The sequence below is a fragment of the Rhinolophus sinicus genome, linkage group LG01 (assembly GCF_036562045.2).
Source record: "Rhinolophus sinicus isolate RSC01 linkage group LG01, ASM3656204v1, whole genome shotgun sequence".
NCBI classification, from domain to species: Eukaryota; Metazoa; Chordata; class Mammalia; order Chiroptera; family Rhinolophidae; genus Rhinolophus; species Rhinolophus sinicus.
The window spans coordinates 60,962,765-60,981,653 of NC_133751.1; the positions used below are offsets into that span (position 1 = coordinate 60,962,765).

Consider the following 18,889-nt stretch of genomic DNA (forward strand, 5'->3'; position numbering starts at 1 on the left):
TTTGTTTAGATATAGATTTCTAATTCTCTGGGGTATGCCCGTAGGAGTAGAATTGCTAGGTTATATGGTAACTCTATGTTTACCTTTTTGAGGAACTTCCAAACTATTTTCCAAAGCAGGTGCACTGTTTTACCTCACCAGCAACATATGAGGGTTCTAATTTTTCCACATCCTTGCTAACACGTGTTATTGTCTTTATTATAGCCATCCTAATGAGTGTAAAGTAGTATCTCCTTATCATTTTGCTTTGCATTTCACTAATGGCTAATAATGTTGAGCATCTTTTCACGTGCTAATTAGCCAGTTGCACATTTTCTTTGTCAATACAAATTCTTTTCCCATTTTGAAATTGGATTATTGTCTTTTATTGTTGAATTGTTTTATGTTCTAGATACAAGAGCCTTATAAGATATGTGATTTGCAAATATTTCCTGTGTCTGTGGACTGTCGTTTCAATTTCTTGATAGTGTCTTTTGGAGAACAAAAATTTTTATTTTGATGAATTCCACCTTATCAATTTTTTATTTTTTCACTGTACTTTTGGTGTCAAATCTAAAAAGCCATTGCCTAATACAAAGTCTTAAAGATTTACATCTTTGTTTTCTTCTAATAGTTTTATAGTTTTTGCTGTTAAATATAGGTCTCTGATCCATTTTTCAGTTCATTTTTAGATTGTTTGTGAGGTAGGGGTCCAACTTCATTCTTTCGTACATGAATATCCACTTGTACCAGCATCATCTGTTGAAAGATGATTCTTTCACCATTGTCTTGGCATCCTTGCTAAAAATGAAGTGACAATAATGCAAAGTTTTTCCCCCCCATACTCTCAATTCTATACTGTTGATCTGTATGTCTACCCTTAAATCAGAACTATTTGGTCTAAGAATTAGTTTTTGGCTTCACTGATTTTTCTCTAATGTTTTTCTATTTCGTTTCATTTTCATTTATTTCTGCTCTAATCTTTATTATTTCCTTCCTTCTGCTTGCATTAGGTTTAATTTGCTTTTCTTTTTACAGTGGCTTTCCAGGTGGAAGGTTAAGTTACTCATTTTAGATTTTTTTTTAAATATAGGTATGTATAGCTATACATTTTCCTCTAAGCACAGTGTTAGCTACATCTCATTAAGTTGATGCATTGTGTCTTCATCTTCATCTCAGAGTATAAAATCCTCTTTGGATTTCTTCTTTAACCCATTCATTATTTAAGATTGTATTACTCAATTTCCACATATTTGTGAGTTTACCAAATTTATTTGTTATTAGTTTCTAATTTCATTCCACTGTGGTTGCAGAACTTACTTTGTATTATTTTTATCCTGTTAAATTTATGATTTTTTTCCATAGCTTAGCACAAGGTCTATCCTGGAAAATGTTCCACGTACACTTCAGAAGAACATATTTTATATTGTTGGATGGAATGTTCTATAGATGTTTGTTTGTTTATGTGTGTCACTTCAAATTAGTGTCTGGGTTACTTGCTTTCAGCCTGAAGAACTTCCTTTGGTATTTCTTGTAAGGTGAGTCTGCCAGCAACAAATTCTCTCATCTTCTGCTTATCTGAAAATATCTTTATTCCAACTTCATTTTTGAAAGATAGCTTTACTGGATATAGCATTCTTGGTTCACAAGTTTTTTTTTAACCCTTTGAGCATTCTGAACATGTTCTCCCACTACCTTCAGGTCTCCATTGTTTCTGTTGAGAAGTCAGTTAGTTGTTAATCTTATTGGGGTGCTCTTGTAAGTGGCAGGTTGTTTTTTCCTTGCTATTTTCAAGATTTTCTCCTTATCTTTGTCTTCCAGCATTTTAGTATGATTCATCTATTTGTAGGTCTCTTACATGTATCCTATTTGGAATTAAATGAGCTTCTTGGATGAGTCAATTTTTTTGAGTAAATTTGGGAACTTTTCTGCCATTATTCCCTCAAATATTTTTTCTGCTCCTTTCTCTCTCTGCTCTCCTGGTTCTCGCATCACACATATATTAGTGTGCTTAATAGTGTCCCATTTTTCTAAGGTTCTCTTCTTCATTCTTTTTTCTCTCTGTTCTTTGGCTTGCATAACCTCTATTGATATATCTTCAAGTTTGCTAACTCTTTCTTATGCCAGTTCAAATCTACTATTGAGACCCATTAGTGAATTTTTCATTTCAGTTGCATTTTTCAATCCCAGAATTTCCGTCTGGTTCTTTTTCTTTATAATTTCTAACTCTTTGTTTTTTTATTGTCTATTTGATGACATCTCATTCTCATACCTTCCTTACTTCTTTAATCATGGTTTCTCTTATTTTCTTTGAAAATAATTATAATGGCTACTTTGAAGTCTATGTCTGTGTTAAATCTGACATCTCTCACAGGCAGGTTTTATTGCCTGCTTCCCCTCCCCCCCAGTGTATATGTATTATACTCTCCTCTTCCTCTGTATGTCCTGTAATTTTTTGTTGGAAACTGGACATTTTAGATAACACATTGTAGCAATTTGGGGTACTGGTCCACCTCCTTTCCCCCAAAGCTTGCTATTGTTATTTGCTTATTTACTTGTTTCCTGACTGGCTGGATTATTTTAGTCAAATCTGCTTCCCCTTTTCTCCCATAATTTTTACTAAACCAAATATGAATTGTTCAGTCCTGGATGCCACATTTGAAGTATATTAACAAAATAAAACATATACAAAGCTTCCAGGATAGTGTTTCAAAATGCCATAGACAAAGAGGCTAAGGGAATGAGGACATTTTATATGAAGTTGATCATACTAATGGAATAGAAAAGACACAGAGTTGCTGACTTCAAAGTTCTGAAGTGCTATTCTGGTAAAGTTGAAGAGAGAGAAGTAGAGGTCACAGAACTTAGACAAACAGGTAAACATTATAGGAAATAGACCTTTGCTCAAATATGAGGAAGAATTTCTTGGACAAGAAATTCAACTATGGCATATGCTACCTTATAAAATAATAAGGTTTCCATTTTTAAGCAGAGGTTTTCAACTTGTCATAACTGTATTCCTTGTTTGGGAGGGGAGGTTTGAGATGATCACATTTTCTGTGACAGTCAAAAACCTCTGCCTTGAATGTAGCATTTTGATGTAATACAAAGCATTTTACATGCTTATAAACATATATTACAAATAAACTATTCATTTCTAGTCAAATGTTTACAAAGAAACCTTCTTAAATGTATCCCTAGCAAAGAGTTCCTCTGAGATGGCTATTTAAAAGAATTTTCCTGATTAGTCACATATCTGATAGAGTACTATATAAAACCACTGGGAGAAAGGATTACTCTGAACTTCGAAATTCTCTCATGTACTTGCTTTAAAATATTAGAATAAAGCAATTCATTTTCAAGAGTTCCTCAGTTCTTACAAAAGATTTTTTAAATAAAATTGAGATCCAAAACTCACCAGAAGAAATCTTACCAGCACCTTTATAGTCAACAGAAAATGCAGATGTGACTCCATTGGCTGGCCCCAGTTCACACATGGAAATTTGATAAGGGGGCCTCAGCTTGATTTCCATCTGCATGTCAGACAGATTTATCTTTGTTGAAAGAGACCTGGGATTATTATATCGCTGCTTGGTCCTCTGAATGAAGTTATCTATGTAAAATAAAAAATAAATTTCCTTGCAGTCATTTGTTAATTAAATAATTTGAGAGTGTGATGTTCATGGACAGTAAATTTTGTAGATAAACTGTTTAATTTGTTATCCAAAACTGTTCAATTTATCATGGAGTGTTCTAATATTACTTGTGTTTAATGGTTAATATGTCATGGAGTCATTTCACACTCTAGAAATTAGTTATTGTAAATAAACTAAGGATTTAACACCACATGACTGTGAGAATTTTTTTACTATTATATCCATTTCAAGGAGTTACTTTGACCTTACTTCTACCACAAAACAGTAACAGCTTTAGTCTTGAAACCAAAATCTTAATGTTTATATGGATTCATATCTCATAAAGTCTCTCATCATTTACCAGTTTTAATTACATAAGAACATACACTATAAATTCCATGTTCTTATAAAACTTGCTTATTTATTGCTTACACCATTAGAATGTATAGTTTAAAGAATAAATTTAATTAAATAAATAAAAGACATTTCCTAAATATCTTCTAAGATATTTCCTAAATAATCTTCCAATTTTATTTTCACTGTTTATAACTTGGTTTTACTTTTTCTTTTCCTCCTAGAGCAAACTTCAAGGAATGCCCACAGGCCCAATCTAGCCTGCTGTTTTTGTAAATAAAGTTTTATTAAAATATAACTATGCTCATTCATTTACATATTCTTATGGCTGCTTTCCAGCTATAATGGTAGGGCTGAGTAGTTGTGACAGAGACCATATGGTCCTTTTAAGCCTAAAATATGTACCATACGGTCCTTTCCAGCAAATGTTTGCCAACCTCTGTTCTACATTACGCAGACTATCACAAACACAAAATTCTGAATCTCTGGCTTATAAATTTCTCATTGAGAAACTGTCCTCCAGGATTAATTCTTTGTGCCAATAATCACAATCACCTCCATAGCTCAAATACAGTATTTTCTAAAAAGCACCTAAATGAAGACGTTGCCATAATCTATAGACCATTTGTCAAATTATTCTATCAAAAGCAAGGAAGCAGAATTTTCTGAGTTTTCCCCCTCCCCCGCCCCCACCCCAGTATTAGATTAAAAATTGCTTAAGACTGGCTGGAGACAGGGTAATGAAAAGGAAACAAAAATCAGGCCCTTACCAAATTCAATGAAACAGTATGGTCTGACAGCAGTGTTTGTCTTCATCATGTTATAAGTAGTAATGAACTCCTTCTGAAGCTCATCCAGGAAAGAGAAGGCCAGAACATTTGGGTAATTTTCAGTGCACAACATCATGTAGCTTACTCCCAGAGAGCTAATAAAACTACAGTGTAAAAAACATCGGTTTTAAAATTTCAAAGTAAATCAAGATAATTTGTTGCTTCACATGACTGGCTCTATACACCATAAACTGCTGCTACAGTGGCAATAAAGATATTAACATTATATAGTACCTCAAAAAAAAAATTAAAGAAACCAAAATATAATATTTTCAGTTGTGGTTTAAAAACAGTAGACAAAAAAATGGAATGTACATGTGCTATAGTTCCTACAGAGGAACACATGCTATAGTTCTAACATTTCAGTTATTTGTCACTTGGGGTAGGTAGAAAGCATGTGAATAAAAGAATGTACAAATATATAGGGTTACAGACAGCTTAACATTTATAGCTTCAACCTAGTGGAACTTAATCCTGTTTGAATCAAGAACCCTAGAGATTTTGATAAAAGTCATGGATACCCTCCCCAGAGAGATGTTGAACAACACAGAACTTAGTACACAATTTCAGGGTGGTTACTGACCTCCTGAAGTCATCCACTAAACTCAGAATCAAATCCTCTACATAGTAATGAATTATGAATCATTGGGGAAAAGGGAGAAATTCATGAATTCATAACAATAAATGATAAAAAGGGAGGAAAGGAGGACTCTTTTTTTTTTTTTTTAACAGTAGGATGACTAGTGCCAACTGGTAAATGTGGAGGTAATACTAGAATTGCAACCAACACAGTAAAGGTTGGACCAAGCAAGGACAATCAATGGATGCTAAATCTAGGTAAGGAGCAGGAAATTTTGCACGGCTTTAAAATGTCTTCCCATGGATTGCTTATTGGTTGCAAAGGAAAAAATATTTATTATACAGTAGAAACTAGACAATACCTTGACAAAGTACTCTAACATCACTGTGAGGGGCAGACAGACTTCCTGTGCCTCCAGATACAACATTTTCAGAAAGACGTATCAGCTAGTAGTATTCCGGCCCATCAGTTAGTTTTTAGACAGTTTGTGAAGTAGGGGTCCATGAATCTAATCATGACGGAACACCAGAATGATCAACATTCTATTTATAAAAGGGGAGGGGCTGTATTCTTTAAAAGTCTCAATGTTATAAAAAAGAAATAAAGACTGTGGAAATGTTTCTGATCAAAGGCAGCTAAAGAGACACAACTAAATGTAATACCTAACCGTAATCTAGATCGTGCCAGAAATGAGGAAAAAAACGCTATAAAGGACATTCCTGGGTCAATTGACAAAAATAGAAAACAGGCAATAGATTAGAAAAAGTATGGTATCAATATTAAATTTACTAGAGCTGATAACTGTACTATAGTTAAGTAAGAGAATATCCCTCATTTTAGAAAATATACTTTGAAGTGGTTAGGAATCAGATAGGGGGACAGGTAAAATGATAAAGCAAATGGGGTAAAATGTTAACAAAACATAAATCTGAGAACAGGTATTATTTGTATTTTTCCTATTTTTTCCAACTTTCCTGTAAGTTTTAAATTGTTTCTAAATAAGTTAAAATTTTAAAACAAAAAACTTCTACTTTAAGCACTGAAATGTTTAACCATGTTCTATTGAAAAAAAGCTGGCTATAATAAAGTACATACCCCCTTTAAAAAGCACAAGAAAGGGACACAAATTCACCCTTAATGAATCACTTAAAACAGTTTCTTAAAGTACTGTCAACATAGCTGGTCTAGATCAAGGGCAGCAAACAGACCATACAGGCTGTAACTCCTATCTGTCTTATCAATCTTTACTGCCAAACCCTGATGTATATTAGAGTTCCCTCCCCACCTTTTTTTCTAATAATATAGAAACAGAATTTATTTATTAACTTAATTTTTAGAATCCTGTGCCATACTTTTATATATGTATATATTCACATGATTCAAATTTCATAAGAATGAAAAAATGAAAGGAAACACTGTATTTAAAGTGTCTTATCCAACGGGCCTGGTGGCTCAGGTGGTTGGAGCGCCGAACTCCTAACGCCCAAGGTTGCAACTGAGAAACACTGGCTTGAACTGGAGTTGGGGGAAGTGGGCTGAAGAAGTGGGAAAAAAATAAAAAATAAAATAGTCTTATCCCTACCTCTGCCCACAGATACCCAGTTCTCTGTCCCTCAAGTAACTCATGTTATTATTAATTTCCTGTGTATCCTTGCAGTGAGCGTTTATGCATATACAAGAGTCTCTCTCTCTCTCTCTCTCTCCCCCCCCCCTTTTCCCCTCTTTCTTTCTTTAAGGCCATGCCAGGCAGCCAAAGGATGTGAGGTTGGCACCTATTAATCATCTATTATTAATGGTGAGGGATATACTACCAGTCAAACTCTGCTGATCTTATGCTTCTGGAATAACCTGGAATTCCTTTGTGAAATTCCGCTTAGTACATACTCCTTTGATGCAATGTTTTCAAACTACAAGCTGTTAACTCATTAGGTCATAAAATTAGTTTAATGAATTACACACAGCATTTTCCTAAAAATTGAAATAGAATATAAGAGAAAATATTGGAATGCATATTGTTTCATAAAACTTTTGTTTTAGTTTCCTATTTGTGCATTGGTAGTGTTCACAAATAAAATATATCTCTTTATGGGTCAGTCAAAAATGTTTAGCTATAACACTGCATTTTCCTACAAAATTAATAACTAAAGGCCAAATTATATTTTTCCCAAAGAATTTTCTTTCCTCCCCCAAAAAATCTTCACTATCATTAACAAAATTCTGACATATTAGCATTCAAATATACCGGACAATAATTTGAATTGGGATAGAACATAATTCATGATTGGCTTTCACACACTAGGAACTCCCAAGTGGCTAACTGGGAGTTATTTCATTATCCTTCAATATGACTGAAGCTTTTAGACTCTTTTTGTATTATGGCAGGGTTTTACTGTATTTCCATATTAATAAGACAGTGAACCACAGACACCTACATGATAGTTTATCCCAAATGGTTCCTCTTTGCTTACACTAAATTTAATTAGAGAATTACACGTGAGATAAAGGGAACCCTATGTTTTTAAGATTGTATGTTAGCATTTTCAATGAGTCTTTATTCCAAAGTCTTTATTTTACTATAATTGCATTGATACTCTCTGAAAAGGCTATAAAGTGTTTTATAATACTACGGCTTTTCATAGTGAGGTCAGCCTTAGATGCTGTCTTTCTCTGAAATACAAAGCCAGGTTTCCAAAAGTATATACAGCTCAGTTGATTTACCTTTGTTATCGAAAGACCTCTGCTTTTTCAATTCTCACTGAGACAGACGGCTAGACTCCCACCATTCCACTGGGGACCACTCAGAGGAGCTAGTCTAAATCACGCCATGCGTGCCAGTTTGGGCATGCTTTAGCCCACGCATCAGGTTCACTTCGCGCACATTTTATGGACAATCTGGTTGTCGTTCTTTGGCTTTGAGGAGGAGGAAGAGAAATAGTAACAGCAGCAGGTACAGCTTAGTGACCGCTTAGTATGAATTAGGCCCTCTGCTAAATGCTTTACACGTTATCTGAGGGCATTCTCACAGTAAAGGGGCATGGCTATCTACATTTTACAGATGAAGGACCAGAGGCTCGGGGAGCTTAGTAACTTACCCAAGGCCACACCATTAAGAAGCAAAGCTGGGACGAACTTAGTTCTACCTCCAAAGCCACATGCATTCCATAACATAACACCCACTTTTCTATGGTACAGATAAATCAATTATGTCCTAATCCACCAACGTTTTTTTCAGCTTTTCCAAGCCACAAATCAGTCTCTATTTTTTCCCCCAATTAAGAGTCATGACACTTGAGGATTTTGGAACTTGCATCAGAAGGATATTCAGAAAGCCCAGCCACCTTCCCCACTTCCTGGTGTGCAACCATCCTCCTTCCTCTCGGCATTGCAGCCACACCAGTCCTGTTTCAGATCCCTAAGGATATCAACCCACTCCCAACTTGAGAGGTTTCACAAATTCTGTCTTCCTACTTGCAATGTTCCTAACCCCACTGTTACCACGCTCCGGTTCTGACCTACTCATCCTTCAGTTCTTAGCTCAAAATCCCTCCCAGAGCACACACTCTAAATTGATCCCACCAGCTGTTATTTTTCTTCATGTAACTAACTCAATTTGTAATATATTTATGTGTTTATTTGTTGTAATGTCTTTCTCATTAATATCTATGCTCAATGAGAGCACCAATGATTTCTGTATGGTTCAACACTATATTTAGTACCTAGAATATTTTGCATCTAGGAAAAAATAAGTGCTTAATAAATTAGTGAATAAATGAGTAAAAAATGGCATCATTTATTCTTGTATTATGTACAGCCCAGCAGTATCTACACAAAGGATCGACACAAAGCAGAAGCTTAATAAATAGTTGACTAAATGACAGAAGAGAGCAGAACTTCACACCTGCTGGTCCAGGCAGTGTTCCCAGAAGCCGTTAGGGTTCAGGTCAGTGAGCCTTCAACGTCCCCCTACTTTAAAGAGAGGGTGTTCTCAGGATCCCGGCAGAATTATTCAGCTCTGCAGTGAGTACCTCCAGGTGGCTAGACAGATCTAACAGGTATGTCTGCTCCTTTTATTTTATTACAGTTATTATTAATACACACACACACACACACACACACACACACACACATCACTCCTCTTTTCTCCAGCTTGAGCAAAATTTTTAAATCGCCATTGTTTCTTCCTACTTTGCTCTAATTTCCTTTTTCTTTTTTATTTCCCTTCCACTTCTGGGCTTCGTTCTTTAGAGCTACTCCCTTTCTTCTGGCCAAGGAGTTTACCCAGCCTTATTTTATCTTTGGTTCCTCTCCACAGCACACACACTAGGAACTTCTTTAGGGCCTTCCAGGATCAAGCGTGTCTTAAACAGGTAAGGCTGGCAGATGTTCAAACTCCAGATGAGGGGGATTTAGCCCTTTCAACCACTTTGTTATAAAGCTAATTCTATCATGTATCCAAGAGGGCCAAAGCTCAGGTGATTCCTAAAGGCCAAAAAATGAAAAAGTATTTTTAGAAATTAAACCTCCAGTATCTAATCTTATTTAGGAACTGACAAAAAGAAGTTTTATGTATCACCGATTAAACAACGCCATTACCAAGAGAGTTCTGGCCTGCTGCACCCAACTAAGTAACTCCTGAAAATAATGATCTTCCCACAACAAGCAACAGAGCACCGAGTGCAGTATACGCCTAGCATTCTGCTGTATGCACTCTGATCACAGACAACGTCCCTCCTGCCAGGCACTTGCATCACGGGACCGGGAATGCACTTAACACAATGATACACAAAACAAGACAAGGAGACACAATCGCATTTCGCAGCATGCTAAAGCACAAAATATATACCAAACTATTTATAAATTGAGACAATAATAATTAATATTTGCATGACATACGATTTTCATCCTGCAATTGTACTGTTACACATAGAAAGCCTGCCCATCTTTTGTAGCCATGTTTGCCCAGTGAACAGCTTTCCTGGGGGAAGAAAAGTTCTCCAGGAGGACATGCCATCTCTAATCTACTGTTAAAATTGCTAAAGATGGGAAAAATAATATTTCTGAAATAGAACTTTTCACACTGAATACCAATCTCTAAAATAAAGTGTTTCAACTTTCAAATATACAAAAAGTTTGACATTATGAAAGTGAGTATGCCTTAGGAATATTATCACCAACTATGTCTAAAAGGAAACAAGACGAAAACAAGATTTTGCCATCAATGGGACAGGACAGTAAGGAGATAAGAACCGGAAAAAGAATTCAATAACACTGAGTGTCTACCATGTGCATCATTCTACCAGAAACTTCCTATTTTCTCACTTATTCCTCTCCTATGTGGGCAACTTTCAATTACCCTCCAATGGTGAAGAGCTAAATCATAAACACATTATCCCATGAATAAAGACGCATTTCAGTCACTAAATAAGAAAATATTAATATGCAACATGCCAAGTGATAGCAACTTATAATGGTAAACTAAAGGAGAATCAGATGATTTTAAGTGGCCGAAGGTGATTACACCATCAGAGCCTTGGATAAAACACAGGGCAAGAATAATTTCCCTTTGACATCCTTCATTTCCTTTTCTGTAGTTAATCTATGTCCTGATTCACCCTTTCCCACTAACCCTAACACCTTCACACCCCAGAGAATGAAGATCCTCACTTTTTTAGATAATCAATCACAGACAATCCATAATTTATTTACTTCTGGTTAGTATTCCAGAAGTTTATAGCACCTAGAACTCATTTTCCCACAGAAACTGTATTTTAAGAGTAATTAGATTCCTAGACTAGTAAAGAGCCTATTTAATACATATGGTGCTGAAAAGCTATAGATTTTACTATAATAAACAGTAAAAAAAAATTCATATATATGTCCGTATATATGGCTAGTAATGAGACAACACAGGAAAGCAGGACACACAGGTTATTTCCCTCCACCAGGGGGTTTTGGTTTGGTAGCTACTGATGGGTTGCATTCTCCCGCCAGGCCCCTCCCACCAGACACCTAGACTCCAACAAGACAATGCCGTCTCATCAAGTTTAAACTTCACATATACTCTGTTCCTCATTATTTCTCAACCAATAAAGGGGGGAGGGGTAGTTTCACTGAATTCTCTTACCTTAATTTTTCTCTCCATAAAAAGTGAAAAAAATTAGGAGAATTAGGAATGCACCGTCAAGAGAGAGATTATGGGTAAACGGAGGCAACTCTTTAACCAGAGAATGGGAATGCTGAAGCCAAAAGACTGTGGGTCAGATACACCATTTATTAGTTTTGTGAGTCTGAACAAGTTTCTTTACATCCCTAAGTCTCAGTTTCCTCATCTGTAAAACAGGGGTGGTAGCCCTGTAATGGCCATCTGCCCAGCATCCCTTCTCTCCTTCCCTTTGGGGAATTATCTCCAGCTCCACCACCCATTTTATACGACTTTGGCAAAGCTGCCCATCAAAGGGGTGGGCATGTGAGCCAGGATCCACGTAAGAGTATCTCAGCCCTCTTCCACAATGTTACTCCAGAAATGGGCCATGACAGCATGGCCCACACAGAAAAGTCCTTTTCTTGAAACAGGGAGTGAGAGGGGTTACTCAGCTGGAATGAAGTAATCCTGGAGCTGCCTGCACAGTGTTTTCTAATATGTGGAGAATCCCCACCTGCAAAAGCAGAGAGAGTGGAGAAATGAGAGATGCCTGATAACATCTGAGTGCCTGGCTCCAGCCAACTCAGCAGCCAGCCTATCCTTCACAATACCCTTTTTCTGCTTAAGCTAGGATGAGCTGTGTTTCTGCCCTAAGCCATGGGAAAGAGCTGTATTATTAGGCATTCACAAAGCTGTTCTGAAATTTAATGATAACATTAGTAAAGGGCCTGGCAATTAAAGGTACTGAGTCATTACTGAAGTTGTTACTCCCGTAATCAGAAAATAACACCAAAGAGTGAAAGAAAAGCACTACCAGAAACTAAAACCAAAAGGCAGGTAAGCCTAAAATATAGCCTTCCCGGCTGGAGGTAGCAGTTTGGGGACAGATACGGTGAAAGTGAATCCTCAGGTAATGAGAGAATCTATGAAGCTCACAATCATTATCAGACTTCAAATGAATTCACAGTGAAAGAACGAAGGAATTTTATTTCTTGCACTAAACTTCACAATAAAGTGTGAATGGTCCCCCAAAGGGGTTTGTCTTTTCATAATATCAATGTCTAAATGTTTAAAGAAAGATATTTCAAAATGTACAACTATGATACTTAAACCTCCCAAACCAATCTCAACATTTTAAGATCTCACATGACACAACTTAATTTTCATGTGGTTCATAATTATTGCTTTAGTTATTGTTGCTTCCTAAGTAGTGACATATGTTTATATATTAAACATTTATGACAGTTTAAGGAAAGTATTCCTCAACTAGCGTAACAGATGAATTCCTTAAAAATTTATACAGAGGGAATTATAATATCACAAGGTAATGTGAAAAGAAATCACACAACTAGATTATGCACATCTGCCCCCAAAGTCAACGAGCCAAGACGAAGAATTTTGGAGAAAACGGAGACTTAATTCCATGGCCCTCTGAACACTGCCAAACCCCCAAAACAACCATCCCCCCTTGAGCAGCCACTATGATACACGCAAGCACAGTGCCAGCGCGAGCCATGCTCCACAGAATGTGCTCCAATAGCTGTACTGAACTATTCAGTCACTACAATCTGAAGTTCACCGTTTTCCCAATACACAGGGAAAACAAAAGGAATTTTCTCAATTTTAAATGTTACTCTCCGAATTTCTTTCTCAAAACTCTACTTCCTCTACCTATTCACCTAGAATCTAATATGAGGTACCATCTGATTTAGCACATAATTATACACTTAAGTTACTTTGTTTTGGTTCTCAGTGGTATTCTGCAAAGAGCATCTCAATTTCTATACAAATTTGAAAACCACAATGCTAAGAGATGAGGAATCAAAAATAATATAAGCCAGGGCAGAGCAATTATCTCAATGAGTTGCAATGTGGATAAAGAGAAAAGCTATAGCAATAAAAAAATTAATTAAAAAGGATGAAAAAGTCAAGTCAAACAAATTCTACAGATGATGTGTGAAGCAAGGAAGGTCATTAGAGAAACAGCAGTGATAAGAAGGGGATTCAAAAGAAGTAGGCTGTAAGCTGGGTTTCAAAGGAAAGAAGCATTTCCACACAGGGCTAGGAGAGCAAACCGGCAGGCTGGTGCCGGGGGCAGGGGTGCTCCACCACTACTACAGATCTGTGAGTTTTATCTGGCAAACTCATGGTGCTCAGAAAAAGAGGTGTCTTGTGAGAATTTTAAATAAGTCAGGAGACACACGTAAATTCCCTATTGTATACCGTGTTTCCCCCAAAACAAGACCTAGCTGGACCATCAGCTCTAAAGTGTCTTTTGGAGCAAAAATTAGTAAGACCCGATATTATATCATATTATATTATATTATAAGACCCAGTCTTATATTATATTAAAATAAGACTGAGTCTTATATTAATTTTTGCTCCAAAAGACGCATTAGAGCTGATTGTCCAGCTAGGTCTTATTTTTGGGGGAACGTGGTATATTTCAGTCTAAATCTGTCATATAGCATAAAAACCCCAATGATTTAGAAACTAACAAACAAGACCGCTAATCAATGATAGAAAACATAAAACCCAGTTTCTTATCAAGAAGTAAAACTAAAAATTCTCTGTAGTTTAATCCTTTTTTCAGATAAACCCTCAGAAAACCCAATTAAAGGTAACAGCTCATTACCTTTCCATTACGCAGGTGATCTGAGTAATTATAGACATTCTCTAAGGTCCCATTCTGGGCCTCTCAGAAACTCGGTGGGCATTCTGACCCTCACAGTTTCAACTTCTGTATGATTCCAAAATCTCTATCCCACATCGACTGGACTGCCTTGTCATAATCTCAACCAGAATGGAGCTTCGTTATCTTGCTCTCCTGCCGCATCCCCCATAAGCAATCCTTTCCAAAGACCTCATTCTGTCCAGTTCCCAGATTTCAGTCATCTTTGTGCCTTCCTTCTCCTCATCTCTGGTATTCCATCTTATCAGGCTTAATTGTTTTTTCTTTTGAAGTGTCTTTATGGTTGGCAATTTCTTTTTCATTTGCACTTGTATTTTATCAGGTCAGGCCCTAATTATAAGTTAACCTCTCTCCTCTGACTTTCCATTCCACCCTATATGCTAGTGTCACTTCTCTCAAACCTGCAGTAACAACTTCCTATAACCTATTACATCAAAGTGACATCTCTCAATCTCAACTTTCAGGGAAATCCAGGATCTGGCCCCATAATAATTATCTCACATTTCCCACAACTATCCTTGAATCACCATTCACATCACGAAGCCAAGCAGGTTAATGCAACTACCATGCTGAGTCACACTCTTATTATTCTGCCTCTCCCCACTACACCCGGAATGCCCTACTCTCTGCCTTAGGCAAATCTTACTATTTCTTCAGGACATGGCTCATGTCTTATCTCAGTAATGAAGCTCTGCCTTCATTGTATCCTACATGGACCTTGTTCTTATTTGATTTCGTACTGTGTGCACAATCAGTATCAAACTGCTCAGAAGCTAACTGTGCTCTAATTATTTCATGGGTATGTCCTCCAAGGTGGTCTTATCTGTTCCCATGGTTTTAATCACAAGCTGCAAGCCGACCCCCAAATATAAATCTCCATACTTGTCCTTCTTCACTAAACTGCAGACTTACACATCCAGCTACCTGCCTAACAGTACCTCTTGGACGTCTAAGGGGCATCTCAGAATTCTCATGTCCAAAGAGAACTCTTGGTTTTTACCCCTGAGACACTTATCTTCCAGTCTTGTTCATTTCAGCCCCATTATCTATCCAGTTCCTCAGGACAAAAATCTAGAAGTGACTCTTGACTCTTCTCTTTCCCTCACATCCCACTTCAATACATGAAGATTTGTTGGTGCTACTCCCCAAATATAGCCCATATCCAACCACTTCTCATCACTAGCACCCTTGTTCCAGTTACCCTGCCTGAACTTTTCTAAGAGTCTCCTAAATGATCTCTCTGCTTCCCCTCTTTTTTCCTGAGAGCCCATTCTTCACAGAGCACCCAGGATGATCTACTCAAAGCCCAAATCAGATCATATAACTCGCCAGCTTAAAGCTCTCCAATGGTTTCCTATTGCATTGGACTCCATCCAAACTCCTCACAGCCTAGAAGGCCCTACATACCCTGTCTCATTTCTACCCTTCCAGCCTCACCTTCTGCCACTCTATTAATTGTCCATAGTGCTCAGCAGCTCTGGTTTTCTTTCCAGCCTTTGATCTGTATCAGTGGCCTCCTGCACTGGCTGTTATCTCTGCCTTGCTCTTCGTTCATAGCCTCCTTCATATAACTGCCTCTTTCTCACCTTTTAGGTTGCTGCTCAAATGTCACCCTCTCAGGCCCTTGACGACCATAAAGTCACTCTCTATCCTGCTGCCCAGTTTCACTTTCTTTATATATAATAAATATGATGAATGCTATCCCCTCTCACTAGAATGTAAACTTCCTAAGTTCTTTGAGGCCAGGTATCATGTAAGATTTTTTTATATTTCCCATTTCAGTTTGTCTAGGCATGTAAGAACACCAATAAATACCAAGCGATGAACTTATAAGATGAAATATCTGTGATCTGTAAAACTATAAGTTTTTCTAAAACCAGATATAAACATAAACTGCAAAAAGGGTGATGAAGTGATGACTAATATTCAGTAAAAGTTCAGAACCACATGATTCTTGACTTAACAAGTTTTCCTAAACTAAACAAACACGAATTTCTATTGTAACCATTTATATTTCATTAAAATGACAACTACTAAGCCAGTGATTTTCATGAAGCAAACTGAAGTCTTACTTAATGTGATAATGTCCAGTTTTCAGCGTGCATCTATCAGGAAGCTGAGCAAGTTTCCTCGAGAGCATTTTAGAATACTTCCTGCACTCCTGCAAGCCCGTGCCTTGTTCATAGTCAGTAGAAGCAGAAAGTGGCAGTCCATCTCTGACACGAAGGACTGAGGCAGATAAAATCATAGACATTTCAACTGACGGAAAAGACCTAAAAAAAAATGAACAATTTGGATTAGAAAAAAAATTAAAACCAAAGCTGATAAACAGTGCAAAAATATTCAACTCACTAATAATCAAAGACATACTAATTAAAATGGTGACTTCCCATACTTTCCTTAACAAATTAGCTTTAAAAAAAAAAGACTACTTGCTTCTTTCTGGCATTCTCCTATGTGGAAGTAAATAATGGAATAAACATCATTCTCAAAACAATCTGGCAATATTCAATAGAGTTTAAAAATACTTATGGCCTTTGTCCACAAAAAAAATTAAATATATAACTTTACCTAAGGAAAGTAATCAGATTCAGACAAAATTTAAACAGAAAAACATCCTTTAACAGCAATAACTGAAAACAACCTAAATATCAAGTAACAGGGGGATGGTATATCCCTCTGATAATACATCCATATGACAGAATATAATGCAGAAACTAAAAGTTATGTTTGTAAAAAATAGTTTAATAATGTGGTAAAATGCTTATATGTTTGGTAGGGGGAAAAAAAGGCAGGATAAAAACTGTAAGTGTTGTTTTCCAGAAAGAAAAAGAGACGAACAAATGGAAAAACAGATACTGGAAGAAAACATACCAAAATTAGAATAATGCTTATATCCAGGAAATAGTGGGTGATTATCATTTTAAAATTTACTAAATTTTCATATTTCACAATGCGCATACATTACTTTTATAACCAGAAAATTCTTTTTTATTTAAAATAAATCTTAAAGCTAAAGGAACACTGGTTTTAATACTGTTCTCAATCTTTTTACCAGAAAGCAAAAAATAATAGCCTACTTTATTAGATTCCGGTCATGCGTTACAAAAATAGATAAAAGGACAGCATAGGCCTGGGTGTGAAAGAAATCAATCAAACTTTGATAAAACATACACAGTAGTTTTCGAATTTTAGTTTGTATAAAAATCACTGGAAGTTTAGTTAGAAATGCAGATTTCTCCTTGACAAGAAAAAGCTAAAAGAGCATTACCACCAAACCCGTATTACCAGAAATGTTAAAGGGAGGAAGAGGAGGAAGGGAAGGAAGGGGGAGGAGGAACATAAAAATATGACTAAAATGGCAATAACTACATACATATCAATAATTACTTTAAATGTAAATTGATTAAATACTCCAATAAAAAGACATACGGTGACTGAACCCATACATATGATGCATACAAGAAACCCACTTCATATCAAAAGACAAATATAAACTTGAAAGCAAAAAAATGGAAAAAGATATTTCATGCAAATGAAAATGGAAAAAAAGGCTGGGGTAGCAATACTTATAACAGAAAAAAGACTTTAAAACAAAGGCTATAATGACACAAAGAAGGACATTTCATAATAATAAAAGGATCAATCCAACAAGAGAATATAACCTTTGTAAACATTTATGCATCCAATGTACGTGCACCTAAATATACAAAGCAAATACTGATGGATACAAAGGGATCAACAGTAATACAATAACAGCAGGGGACTTTAACACCCCTTTGATATCAATGGACAGATCATCCAGACCAAAAATCAACAAGGAAACAGTGGTCTTAAATGACACGTTAGACCAGATGGATTTAATTGATATTTTTAAAACATTTCACCCAAAAGCAGCAAAATATATATTCTTTTCAACTGCACATGGAACATTTTCCAGGACAGACTGCATGGTAGGCTACACTCAATAAATTTAAGAAGACTGCAGTCATATCAAGCATCTTCTCCAGTCACATCGTATGACATTAGAATCAATTACAAGAAGAAAATTGAAAACACAAACAAGTGGAGGCTAAATAACATACTACTAAACAATGAATGGGTCAACAATGAGATCAAGGAAGAAGTCAAAAGGTACCTTGAGACAAATGAAAACACAATGACTCAAAAATCTATGGGACACACACAGACAAAGCAGTTCTAAGAGGGAAATTCATAGCAATACAGGCCAACTCAACAAACAAGAAAAATTTCAAACAATCTAACCTTACACCTAAAGGAACTAGAAAAAGAACAAACAAAGCCCAAAGTGAGTAGAAGGAAGAAAATAATAAAGATAAGAAATGAATGATATACAGTCTAAAAAAAAATACCAAAGATCAATGAAACCAAGAGCTAGTTCCTTGAAAAAATAAACAAAATTGATAAACTTTTAACCAGACACTCAAGAAACAAAGAGAGAATCCTAGTAAATAAAATCAGAAATGAAAGAAGTGACAACTGATACCACAGAAATACAAAGGATTATAAGAAAATACTACAAACAATTATTCTAACAAATTTGACAATCTGGAAGAAATGGATAAATTCCTAGAAATACACAATCTTCCAAGGCTAAATCAAGAAGAAACAGAAAATCTGAATCAACTGATTTCTATAAATGAAATTGAATCAGTA

General features: G+C 36.1%; 1 protein-coding gene across 1 annotated transcript in view; it reads right to left on the bottom strand.

The window, feature by feature from the left end:
* The window catches only part of SEC22A (SEC22 homolog A, vesicle trafficking protein), a 52,926-nt gene that overhangs the window by 30,953 nt on the left and 3,084 nt on the right, over nt 1-18,889 (bottom strand). Inside the window, exons 2-4 of the mRNA XM_019738990.2 lie at nt 16,285-16,485; nt 4,739-4,902; nt 3,398-3,592 (exon numbers count right to left, since the gene is read on the bottom strand). Of these exons, the coding sequence (XP_019594549.1) occupies nt 3,398-3,592; nt 4,739-4,902; nt 16,285-16,466 (541 nt within the window). The 5' untranslated portion in view covers nt 16,467-16,485. The remainder of the gene's footprint in view (nt 1-3,397; nt 3,593-4,738; nt 4,903-16,284; nt 16,486-18,889) is intronic.